Source organism: Mus musculus, chromosome 9, assembly GCF_000001635.26.
Source record: "Mus musculus strain C57BL/6J chromosome 9, GRCm38.p6 C57BL/6J".
NCBI lineage: Eukaryota > Metazoa > Chordata > Mammalia > Rodentia > Muridae > Mus > Mus musculus.
The window spans coordinates 98,845,012-98,858,346 of NC_000075.6; the positions used below are offsets into that span (position 1 = coordinate 98,845,012).

A 13,335-nucleotide genomic window follows, 5' to 3' on the forward strand; every position below is an offset into this window, starting at 1 on the left:
AGGAGATAAATCAACACCATGAAGCAGATCTCAGCATAAAGCTATTTTTGGGAACATTGATAATTATATTTTCAGATTCTTCAAGTTTGTTACTGTTTCCTTCATTTACTATTCTTGGTCTCCATCGTTTCATTCTATCTTCATGTGTCTTCCTTCACTTAATTTTTTTTTGAAAAAAAAAAGTACATTTATGTATTTGTTTTGTTTGTGTGTGCATGCTGGTGCCCTGCAACACATATGAAGGACAAAGGACAATTAGCATGAGTCAGTTCTCTCCTTCCATCCTATGGGTTCCAGGAATTCAACTCAGGTTGTCAGGTCTGGCCACAAGCCCCTTTACCCTCTGAGCCATCCCACTGGCCCCTATTTTGTCTTCTTACTATGCTACAGTTTTTGGCTTTATATAAAGAGGGTTTTCTTGTATAGCCCAGGCTTTCCTTCTGCTTCAACTTCACAAGTGCTAAGATTATAGTTGTATGCCACCACATCTGACCACCCTATCAAAAAATGTCTTGGGAATTCTTTCATTCATGACCTATGTGGTAAGTCTTAGTTTCTGTCTGGAAATGTTTCAATTACACCTACACACTTGTGTTATTTTAGCTGGGTTTATCTATATTCTCCCATTACTTTGAGATGGCATTCTTTCCTGCTGTTCACTGATGAAGACGAGAAGTCTCTCTGTACTGCCATGTCTTTGTAACTAATCTGCTCACTTTAGTTGCACATTGGTATGTTTAGTCACAGAAATTTGTCATCTGGGACTCAGTGAACTACGAATTCGGGTTAATTCCTTCTTAAAGTCTCAGTTTCTAAAATGGTTCACTGGGCTAGGGAATAGGCTCAGGAATAAGAATGTCCAGGTCTCTGTACAAAAAAGAAAAGAAGAAGAAAAGGAATCACTCTTTTAGGCCTCTGAACCTCTCTCCAATAGGAAAATGGTGGTCCTGTTTAGTATATTTCTCACCTGTGTCTCCTGCTCTTTGTATCTCCATTGACTTAACTGCAATGTATTTTCTCTCTGCAGTTAGCTCATCCTTCATCCTCTTCAAAATTCTGCTTGTTTTTCTTACATAGTCACTTCACCAAAGCTCATTCACCAATGTTCACTTCAAAACTTCTAATTAAATATTCACTAAAATTAACTTGCTTTGGAGGCTGCAGAAATGGCCTCAGGGGTTAAGAACTTCTCTTCCAGGTGCACTCTTAGCACCTACATAGCATCTCACTACCTGTAACTCCAGCTCCAAAGGATCCAATGCCCTTTTTGGACACTGGGCCTACATGTTACCACATGTAATGGCATGCATACAGTCAAAACAACAGCATACACACACTCACACACATACACACTGTTTCAGGCACCTCCACAAAAGGCCAATTTCTAATGTTCACACAACACTGATGCTGGGATAGAATATCTATATTCCTATCTCACAATAATAATCAAGAAAATGTCCCCACACATTTGCCCAAAGATAAATCGGTTGGAGGCAGCTCCTCAATTGAGGTTCCCCCTTGTGTCAAGCTGACAAAAGCTTACCAGTTACAACCACTAAGCTGACTTAGCTGATCTCTGGGAATCATTCTCAGGCTCCAGAGGCAGTCTGCTCCCATTAATCATCAAGGCATATAGACCCTGCCATATGTTTTAAAACAAGATGGGATGCCCAGTTTTACAGCACCCGATGTGTTGGCTCAAGGCCTTTCTTCCAGTTACCTCCCAGGTCAACCCTTCTATCTCCCACTCATATTTGTGTGTGTAAATCTCCATATCAAAGTCTTCACACGCTGATTGAAGACAGCTAGTGCTGAGGGTTGTCACGTAACAGAGTCACTAAGATGCATTCACAGTGTTAAATCATGCCACTTGTGTAGTCTGTGGCAGGCTACGGCAACACAGAAGATTTTTGTGGATGCTCTCACTGAGAAACAAATGGAAAGACCTTACCTGTCAGTGTCTTAACCATTTGAGAAACTGGAGCACAGGGTAGTTATATGAGGTAGAACTTTCCCCGAGCAGTGACTTTTACTTATAAATCCAGCACTTGGAATGTTGAAGCAGAGGGGCCAGTAATTCAAGGACAACAAGGTGACCAAGGAAGTTCAAGGGCACATTCAGGCTGCATGGGGGAAAAGATAGTTACAATCTGTGGAATTGAATGCCTGCTTTTGGGGCTGTAGATCTGAGAAAGAGAAGGAAACTCGTTACTTACTGATAAAAGTCTAAAATGGTATCCAAACAATCTGTCTGATCGGATCCAAATAGTTGTTGTTTCCTAGAACTAAAGGTGGAGAGAAACTGAATACCTGGCTAAAGATTTACTGTAGCGGTGGAAGAGTAGGGTGAACAGTTCCAGACAAACTAGAGGCAGCTACAACAATAATTTCACAGCACTGATCAGACCCTTAAATATTGGATGAAGATACTGGGCACATCTTAAAATCCCAGGTCCCTCTCCATTCTCTTTGCCTGCAAAAATAGCCTGTTCCTCCCTGCTAAAGTTTGGCATTCTGCCTCTACATTAAATTGACACAGATGCCTCATCTTGCCACGGAAACACTTGCTATACACTTCATCAAGATCTACTTTTGCCTTTTCTCCATCACAAGTAACCATATCTAACACAATGTAACCCAATCAGAGAAATGCTGAGAGTGTAAGTAATGAAGGAAACTATGTACTCTACCAAAGCAGTAGGATTCTTCCAACATTAAACACTAAGAGGTAGGTGAAGGACAAAGGTAATGGAGAAATGAGAAAGAGTTTCTCTATTTAAAAGCATTCTTCTTGGCTAGAGAGATGGCTCAGGGGTTAAGACCACTGACTGCACTTCCAGAGGTCCTGAGTTCAAATCCCAGCAAACACATGGTGGCTCACAGCCATCCATAATGAGATCTGATGCTCTCTTCTTGGGTGTCTGAAGACAGCTACAGTGTACTTAGATATAATAAATAAATCTGAAGAAGAAAGAAGAAGCATTCTTACACGATACAGGACTTAATGGGACTTAGTGCATGGACCCTGTAAGACGGTGCTAACATTCTTACATGCTGCTCTAGGAAGCCTTGAATATCCTACCCTCAGTTAAGTAAAAGCCTTGTGAATGTATAGACAGATAGTGGAAGAGATCCAAAAGTTAGAGAGACATAGTCAGGATACTACAGATCTACCCAGGACTGTAACACATCAGACATTATATCATACAGAGGCGCCTCTATGGAGACCACAGAACAAAACAGTAAGGAGTGTACAGAAGTCATGACTTCATCAAGAAGCTCAGAAGACAGTTAGGCAGAGCTGGATGCTGGTGATGCACCATTCCAGCACCTAGGAGGCAGAGGCAGGCCGATCTCTGTGAGTTCAAGGCCAGTCTGGTCTATAGAGTTTAGTTCCAGGATGGTCAGGGCTACACAGAGAAACCTGATCTCAGAAAACAAACAAACAAAAGCTCAGAAAAATCCTGGGTGATGGAAGCACATGACATTATAAAGGCAAATCTTTCATTTAACCCCACAGAGCAAAAGCATGTGAAAGACTAGTGACAAACAAGTAACGGTAAGTCATAAGGTCATACATGGCAAAACAAATCAAACCTCTGCAGCCACCGCTCCAGAAGTTGAACCATTGCCTGATGCCAAATTGATCATAATTTGGTCAATAGCCACAGATTTCCTAAATATCCTCTCCCAATTAATGCACATGATCAGCCAGAAAGGTCCATTCCCAAGAGGAGCACAGCTGTACTGATCATGTAGGATATGCTGCTGCAAAGCAACCACTGCTCATGTAGGATATGCTGCTGCAAAGCAACCACTGCTCATGTAGGATATGCTGCTGCAAAGCAACCACTGATCATGTAGGATATGCTGCTGGAAAGCAACCACTGATCATGTAGGATATGCTGCTGGAAAGCAACCACTGATTATGTAGGATATGCTGCTGCAAAGCAACCACTGCTCATGTAGGATATGCTGCTGCAAAGCAACCACTGATCATGTAGGATATGCTGCTGCAAAGCAACCACTGATCATGTAGGATATGCTGCTGGAAAGCAACCACTGATCATGTAGGATATGCTGCTGCAAAGCAACCACTGATCATGTAGGATATGCTGCTGCAAAGCAGCCCACTTCCAGCTACCTCTGGACACCAGATTCCCAGCATACTCACTGCCTTCTCTGTTTTCACGACAAACATTTCTCGTTTTTCTTTATCATTAGATGCAAGTGATGGGCTAGTGTCTCCACGGCCGAACACTCTGCAGCCTCTGTGCCTTCTCACTGGGTAGCTCTTCTTTAGTTTTTCTGGCAGTCCTCATAGCCCAGTGTGGAGCTTGAGCAGGTGGTCTGAACTCTTTGAGGTCTTTGCATATTTATTCTAGGGTTTTATTATCAGTTCGATCCGACTGCCATCCTTGATGGAATCCTTTTCTTTCATCTTTTGCTCCCTCTCAAGTTTCATTTTGTTGTACTGTCTAAAAGTGTGTCCGAAGACAGAAAATCCCAGAATTTTGAACTTGCCGACCGTCCCTTGTATGCCCACTGTCTGAGCCAGTCTCACAGTCTGGCAGTTTGCACCAGGTACACCATTCACAGGGATCACCAAGTGGGTCACCAATACAACCAGATGAATTTCTTGCTTCCATCTCCATTTTCTGTTCTGTTTGGCTTCCATTCCATTGAGTGCCCTTCCTGGTATTCTAAAGGCCAACCATTATATCAGAGGCCACCGCCTGTCCTGGGCCTCTAATACACTTGACTACCATTGTTAGCCATTACAGAGCCCCTTGTTCCAACAAGCTCCCCTTCAGGAACAGTGCCTGCTGCCCAACCATATTCACACTGCATTCATGATCTTGGGTCCCTTTCTGAAGGACGCAGTTTGGCTAAGGATAATGTGGGCTCTTGGGAGTTTATGGCTCAGAGCGCTGAAAGCTTTGAAAATTTTTGGAAAGTACCTTAGAAAAAGATGGGAATGAGACTTCACAGGTTCAAAGGTGGCCATCTTAGATTGAGTACTCACAGGCCTCCAAAAACTTCTGAATCATCTTCAAAGACACATGCCTTTAACCCCAGCACTTGGGAGGCAGAGGCAGGCAGATTTCTGAGTTCAAGGCCAGCCTGGTCTACAGAGTGAGCTCCAGGACAGCCAGGGCTATACAGAGAAACCCTGTCTTAGAAAAAAAAAGAGTTTTTGAGCAATGGCAATAACAAACATGTCTAGATTCTCCAGTAAGGTTCCTGTCCTTGTCCTCCACACACCAGATCTCCCTCACCCATTACACTTCCAGTCTCCCCTTCCCCACCTTATCACCAACTCTCCCAGGGACCTTAAATGCCTGCTGCCTCTGAAGACTCCCTGACCCCATGAGTCAGGAAACTGTGGAGTTTTTTCTTTGGACTTGAGCTAAATTAAAACTAAGCTTCCTTAAGCACAGAGAGAGTGGCCAATATTCATAGAAGGGTTTTCTTGATCTGGGGTGGTCTTGCATTTGACATGCATAATTAGTTACTAATACATTTCCTGCCTCCAGTTCCAAAATGCTACATAGTGCAAACATGTGCTACCCTATTGCAATAATAGCTTACCTTTTTTTTTGGGGGGGGGGGGGGAAGGCACACAAACGAGTCAGTATTGCCTGACTTACACTTATACTGACTCATGCACATGTTTGTCAGCACTACAGATAATACATTCTAGATACCAAAAGCTGGTTGGAGGGGCCCAGAAAGAGACTTACAGATTCCTCTTCCCACAATAAAACAAGGTAAGAATGGATTAAAAAGTCAAAGACTCTTCAAAGCTATTATTAAACACTTCCAGCAAAATTAATGCATATTGAACCAGAAGACATGCTCAGTAGCTAAGAGCACTTGTTGTTCTCCCAAAGGACACGGGTTTGATGCCCAGCACCAACATCAGGTGCCACACAACAGCTTGTAACTCCAGTTCCAGGAGATCCAGAACCCTCTCATGGCCTCCATGGGCACGCTGATCCTCTGGTGCACTCAGACACACATACATACCATTAAATAAATATATAAATATTTAAGTGATACAAGTGGACTGAGTAGAATAACTCACACCTTACTATATAAATAATTAAGTGATACAAATGGACTGTGTAGAATAAGTCACACCTTAATATATAAATAATTAAGTGATACAAGTAGACTGTGTAGAATAACTCACACCTTAATATATAAATAATTCAGTGATACAAGTAGACTGTGTAGAATAACTCACACCTTTAATCCCAGCCGTTGGGAGGCAGAGGCAGGCAGTTTCCTGTGAATCCAAGGACAGCCAGGTCTATATAGAAAGTTCCACAGCATCCAGGGCTACACAGTGAGATCTTGTCTAAAAATGATACATGGGCTATTACTTCTACACTAAATGCTGCTATCTTTGTCTGGTCTCTTTTTAGGCTTAGTTTTTTTTTTTCAAAACTTACTTTAATAAGGGTTCTTAAATGGTTTGACCCCCACCCCTTCTAGCCCAAAGGTAGGGGAGAACATGTGGACCTGTTTAGACATAGTTTGGGGGTGATTTTAATCTCCGTTGTCAGGATATCAGCAAGTCCAGTTCAGTAGTGTAAGGGCACCAAACACGAATCAGCAGTAGTGGCATGATTCAGCAGAAACAGCCAGGCCTCTGCAAGGTTCCACAGGAGGATCCAGGACCAGCCAGAATACCAGGAGGAGTTCTCTGCTGTGGCTCTCTCAACAAAGTGAAGATAAGCTTAGACATGAGACCAATGAAGAGCTGCACAGCTAGCTACACAAGCCCCCTGTCACTATCCTTTGAGTCCCACTTAAACTCTCTCCAAACATCACAAGTCCTCTCATGGGTCTTGACTCAGCAAAACACCTCATGAGTCTTCATCACATGACACAACCAGAAACTTCCACGTCACCTCTCTGATGGAGGAAAAGAGCTGTGCGAGTGTCAGATAGTCCAAATAATTCACACATTTTCCCAATGTCTCCATTTTTTACTCTAAGCCTTGCTCCCTTGACAGAAAATATTCCTCTAGCTCTGTGATGCTCCTAAGATTTTTAAAAGGCAGAAGCCAAGTTGCATGTAGACTTAGATGCTTAAATGTATCTTAGGCTGGGCGTAGTAGCCCACACCTGTGACCCCAGTACCCTGGCAGCTGAGAAGAGGAGGAGAATTGCAAAATGGAGGCCCGCCTCCACTGTAGAGGGAAACACTATCTCAAAAATAGTGTCTTTCTCCGTGTACTTCAAGACTAGAATATGGACTGTCGTTTTGCCTTTACCCAGGGAGGGTAGTGATGTCCCTAAGGAGTTCACTGGTACCCCCTCAAATTTTCCCAGTTCCCTGAACAAGGCTTAAAAGAGTCGAAATCATTAGCAATCTAAATGATCGTCTACCATGTTCAGACAATGAGAAGCTGGCAGAGAGAATCTGATTTACTTATTCCCAGCACCTAACAGAGACAAGAAAGTTTCAAAAGATGCTACAATTCATTCAAATCCCAGTTCCATCTTGGTTATTATTTACAATGTAACAGGTTTCTTTGTAGTATTTTCAAGCATAGTAACTTCTCGCAAGGCCTCCTCTTGCTTATCTCTCTGATCCCCATTGTGGTTTAAAAGCTTGGCGTGCACGCCTTTAATCCCAGCACTCGGGAGGTAGAGGCAGGCAGTTTTCTGAGTTTGAGGCTAGCCTGGTCTACAAAGTGAGTTCCAGGACAGCTTGGGCTATACAGAGAAACCCTGTCTCGAAAAACAAAAACAAAAACAGCTTCTAAGCACCAAAGTTTCCCTCTTCCATTTTCATATCACATGTGTTCTGTTACCTTCCCGGCCCTCTTTTCCTTATTTTTCCTCCATGGGTCCCTTTCATGTTCTGTGACCTCCATACCACTTACTTCCACTAAATAGGCATGTGAAATTACAAGCTAAGATCTCCATATGAGAAAGAAAATGGGTCACTTGTCTATGAGCCTAGGTTATCTCACTTAATATGGATACTCTGTTAGTTTTGTGAATGTTCTTCAAATTTCATAAGTTCATTTTTCTTTATGACTGAATAAAATTCCACTGTGTGTAGGTGCTGCACCTGCACTCGCCATTCATCAGTTAACAGACCTTGCAATGGTTAGTCTCAACTGTTGTTCTGATGAAATCCAGAATCGCCTGAGAAAGGCACTTCTGAGCATGCCTGTGGGAGACCTCCTGGATAAGGTTAATTAAGTGGGAAGATGTGCCTACTGTAGGTGATGCCATTTCTTAGGCTGAAATTCCTAAACTACATTAAAAAAGGAGAAAGTAAGCTGGGCACTAGCACATGGCTCTCTTCTTTCTGATTGAATGCAGTGTGATTGACAGCTTCAAGTACCAGTGGCCTCACCATCCCCACCATGCTACAAGGCATCCTTGATCTGTGAGCTAGAATAAACCTTTTCTCCCTTAAACTGTTTTCGTCAGGGTATTTGATCACAGCAACAAAAAAGTACCGACCACTGTATTTTTGTTGATTCTATTTGGTTTTCCAACATTTTGTTGATCCCATTCCCTTGCTATTATTAGGTATAGATCAGCAGTAAACATGGCTGTACACATGCCTTAAACAGTAGCCTATCATTTAGAGCATGGCCTACATTGGGACTGAAAAACAAACAAACAAACAAACAAACTTCCCCCTCTATAGTGTAAAGACCACCCAAAAATAGTCTAGACTCTTTGCCAAAGATAATTGAAAGTAACTGAATATTACCAACAGTGTCATTTTCCCCCCCAAGACTGAAATGTCTTTTCTGAATTAAGTCCTCACTCTGTTTAGAGATTCGGTCCTCAAGAAACTAAATGGCCATATGGCCAGGATAGCAATTGCAACAACTACTCCTGGGATTGAACTCCCAGGTAAGGATGGAGTGAAGAGCTGATGGTATCATTTTTAATGAAAAGAAATGGGAAAGCCACAAGCTACTCATGCTCAGTCTGTCACAAGGCACGAAACACTGGCACTAGACCTTTTATGTTTAAGAGACTGAGTTGGGAACTTGGGAGAATATACTCTGAGAGTAAGATGTTTGAAACCGTGATTAGGGATAATAGAGTCAACAGCCAATGAAGTAGGAGCGGGAGATCACTGATGAGAGCCAAGGAGATCTGACAGCTGAGTCCTGTAATTGCAGCTACCTGGCAGGCTGAGGTCAAAGACTCACAAGACCAAACCGTGCTATAGAGCAGTTCAAGGCCAGCCTGGTCATTTATCTGGAACTTGTCATTCCAAATGAAAAGCTTCTTACAGGGGAATGGAGCTGAAGGTACAGCAGTGACATGGAAACACACTCGGCCGGCAAGGATGTTAACTGGAAAAAAACTATTGAAAAAGCAGGGCAAAGGAGCTGGAGATATGACTCAGTGGTAGATCAGTTGCCTGGAATGTGAAAGGCTGTAGGTTCAATCCCTAGTACTGAATAAAAGAGGCAAAGAGGAAAGAAGAGGAAGAGAGAGGGAGGAGAAAGAAGGAATGAGAAGGCACACGAAGTGCCAGTGAGCATCTCACAGGAGTTTATCAGACATATAATGTGTCTCTAGGTTAAATTAATATTATAAATTCTAATTATATTCCCACATTAACTAAAACTAGATATTTAACTTTGAATTTCTTTTTGCCACTCAGAGCTTTAAGTATTTTTAGGATTGAAATGTATATTTTTTTCTTAAAAAAAAAAAAAAAAAAAAAAAAGCTTCCATTAGAGATGGTGATTTACTTTAACTATAGAACAGCTAGCCTATAATAAACTCTGGGGTCATTCCCCAGTACACAGGAAACTGGATAGGTTGGGCCAACCCCGTGATCCCAACACTCTAGAGGTGGAGGCAGGAGGGTTAGAAGTTCAAGGCCATTCTCCTCCACATACCCAGTCTGGGGAAATTCTGCTTCAAAAGCAAGCAAACAAATAAATAATAAATAGAAATAAAAACAGAACATATACATAGAATATTAAATTTTTATTAATATTGTTTCAATTTTTAATGCTCTCAATGATACTCTCTTCTTTCTTTTTGTTGCTTTGTTGCTGATTTGAGACAGGGTCTTTCCATTGTAGTCCTGGACCTAACTATGTGGGCCAGGCTTACCTTAGACTCACAGACATCTTCTTGCTCCTGTTGGGATTAAAGGCGTGAGGCATTAGACAGAACCACCTGGCTTTTTTTGTTTGTTCATGTGCATCAGTGTTTTGCCTGCATGTATGTCTGTGTGAGGGCGTTGGATCCCTTGGAACTGGAGTTTCAGACAGTTGTGAACCGCTGTGTGGGCACTGGAAAGTGAACTCAGGTCCTCTGGAAGAGTAGCCAGGGCTCTTAATACGCTAAGCCATCTCTCTAGCTCTCTTTTTCTTTTCTTTTCTTTTCCTTTTTCTTTCTTTCTTTCTTTTTTTTTTAAACAGGACCTCATCCAACTCAGACTGACCTCTAGCTAGCTCTGTGTGGAGACGAGACAGGATGAGACCCCTGCCTGTACCTCCCCAGGGCTCATAGGTGATCATCCCCCCACTGGGCCTAAGTTTTAATACAGCCCTAAATCTTCAGAAAATGTCTACCTGAAGGCTTCCCTCTGGCATCTTAAATGCAGGATTCCTAGAACTGGAGAAAGACCTGTACATTTCACTATCCTTGGGCAGGAGATGTGTTCGAGGTGATGCTCAGAACCTATGCAGGAAGTACTGGGTTCCATCCACAGCAAGCTGTAAGTCGAGTCTAGGGTTATACTCATGAATTCGAGTGCTCAGAAAATTACTTCTTCATCATGTGTTCATTTTGGTTGTTTTTTTTTTTTAAGGGGTTTGTTTATTTTTATTTTTGTGTATGGAATTTTTTACCTGCATGCATATCTCTATGCCATGTACTTGCCTGTTGTCAGAAGAGGAATCTAGCCAACCCATGCTTGTTTGTTATTTAAAATGGCGTCCCCTGTCTCAAAAACCCAAAAAATTAATAATAATAATAATAAATAAAATAAAATAAAATGGCGTCCCACTCAAACCCAAGCTAGACTGAAACTTGAGATTCACCTCCCTTACCTCTAACAATGCTGGGATCGCATGGTTGTCCTGTCGGCAAAAGAATACATGTACACTGTCTCCTTGCTTTGGTAATCTTTCGAATCCCTAAAACCACTCGAAAACAGAAATTCTAACATCTAAAGATCCGCCATCTTCGAATTCTATTCCTGGTCTGTCACTAAAAACAAAACAAAACAAAACAAAACAAAACAAAACAAAACAAAACAAAACATGAAAGTTATTCTGCCCCCTACAGGCCACAGAAGTGTTTCTTAAGCATAGGCTAGGCTATTGGGAAGCCTAGTATGCCACTCCTGGGTGGAGCCTCCGAAATGGAGGCAAGAGGGGCGGAGCCTAGTGTGACATTTCACGACTTCACTTTCCGGTGCATCTCTTGAGGTGTGATTGACGTCAGGGTGTATCCGGCGTGAGGAAAGCGCAGGACTGCAGAGCATGAGACAGCAGCAGCTCCGCCCCCGCCATCGCACCTGCCCGGCACCCGCGCTTCTTCATCCCGCAGAGCCGTCCATCATGCTGCGCACCAGGCCCCGCAGCCCCTGCGTCGACCCCGCGCCCTGCTGGTCACCTCAGACATCAGCACCCAGCCCTGCCAAGCGCCGCCGCCTCCACCAGGAGCCCGCGTGCCCAGAACCCCTGGCTCAGCCCGAGTTGGAAGCGCCCGCAGAGCCCACCACCTCCGTGGTGTTCCTGGCCGCCGGCTCTGCCCTGCAGTTGCCCCTGGATGGCATCGACCTGCTGTTGGAGCCTGAGCCCACCTCGGTCCTGCAAGTGTCGCTCCAAGGACACACCATCCTCCTGGTCCCCGAGGGACTCATGACACAACCCCAGCCAGGACAGCCTGGATTCGTGGCCATCAGCCCACAGGGAGCCGCTGCCCAGGACGGGCCCCAGGATCATCTAGTCGGTCTCCAGGAGGAAACCTGTGAGTACTTCTACCAAGAGGATGTCTGTAATGAGGATGCAGACTTGGAATTCCTGGAACCCTGGGCTAGGCCTCCAGATGATCAGGCCAATGGGAGCTTTTTCTCCATCCCAGGGGTGCCCAGTCCTTTGTTGCAGGAACAAGTCCCAGGGCCTTCCACTGGAGCAGAGCGATATTCTCCTAGGTCCATCTGGGAACTGGACAGCTACCTGCTGGGACCCCTCCCTGGCTCACCACTGCAGCCTCTGCCTCCATCTCCTTCCCAGAGTCCCCAAGAGCAGCTTCCGCCATGCCCTCCATGCTCTCCCCGGGCTCCTTGCAAGGCCCGGAAGCGACTGGTCTATGACTGAACTGCCCTGCACAAATCCTCGATTTCTCTCTGCAAGAGAACCTCTTCCCAATGCCATTGTGTGCCTTTACAGAGCCTACAAGGTTAAGATAACATTCTTGGTTTTGAAGTGGGCAGAATACAGAATATTGGATCTGTGGTTGGCTAGAAGAAAGTCTGAATGAGAAATAGCCACCTAAACATGCTGTTTGAAAATCACCTACTTTTGGTCTTTGAATTGGCTACATATGGCCTTTTCTTTACAGAAGTCACTCTCAAGTAATTGCACATCCCAAATGGGGCCTCAAATTTAAGCTCCAACAAGTTCCTTAAAACTCCACCCTACCATGCAGCCCTCTCAGATTAATTAGCTATATTAACTTGCAGGGTTTGGCCCTAATCACTCCTACTTTGTGTCTGCCCTTTTCCTATGGGCCTTTGCCTTATCAAGGTTCTCACTCACTTAGACTTACTACACGAATTTTGGGTTTGGTTTGGGTTTGAGTTTTTTGTTTGCTTGTTTTTATCAAGTGCTGTCTCTTTTTTCCCTATTAACTGTTAAGTGGGGAAATAACTTATATTCTCAACATTGTATGGTTTGGGAACTTGTTTTTGTTTTGGATTTGGATGGTGGTGTTTGTAGTTGGTTAGCTGGTTTTGTTTGTTTTGGTTTTTGTTTTGTTTTGTTGGGGGTATGGGTGTTCCAGAAGATCCAAGTATTTTCTTGGTCGAAGTATTTCATTTCTTTTAGTATATTTTTAATGTTCTGTTTATTTTTATTTCGTGTGTGGGAGTTTTTGCCTGCATGTGTGTATCTTACGTTGCTCCCATCTGTGTTGGGTGCATCACAGAGGAAGCAAAAGAATGTCAGATTCTGCGTAGACTTAGAAATCTGTTTTCCTCTGTGTTGGTGCTGGGAACCAAACTTCAGGGGATACACTAAGTGCTTCTCACTTCTGAGCCATCTCTCTAGCCTTCTTGCATATTTTTAATTTATAATATTCTGAAGAATTTTA

General features: G+C 43.4%; 1 protein-coding gene across 1 annotated transcript; it reads left to right on the plus strand.

Moving 5' to 3' along the window:
* The first annotated feature begins 11,579 nt into the window (after positions 1 to 11,579).
* Prr23a2 (proline rich 23A, member 2) lies at positions 11,580 to 12,341 on the plus strand. The gene has a single exon (NM_001134661.1). The coding sequence runs from the start codon at positions 11,580 to 11,582 to the stop codon at positions 12,339 to 12,341; it is 762 nt and encodes a 253-aa protein (NP_001128133.1).
* The last annotated feature ends 994 nt before the right edge of the window (positions 12,342 to 13,335 follow it).

Excerpts from the sequence above, each read along its gene's own strand:
- Prr23a2 (NM_001134661.1), top strand. The coding sequence starts at position 11,580 with ATGCTGCGCACCAGGCCCCGCAGCCCCTGCGTCGACCCCGCGCCCTGC.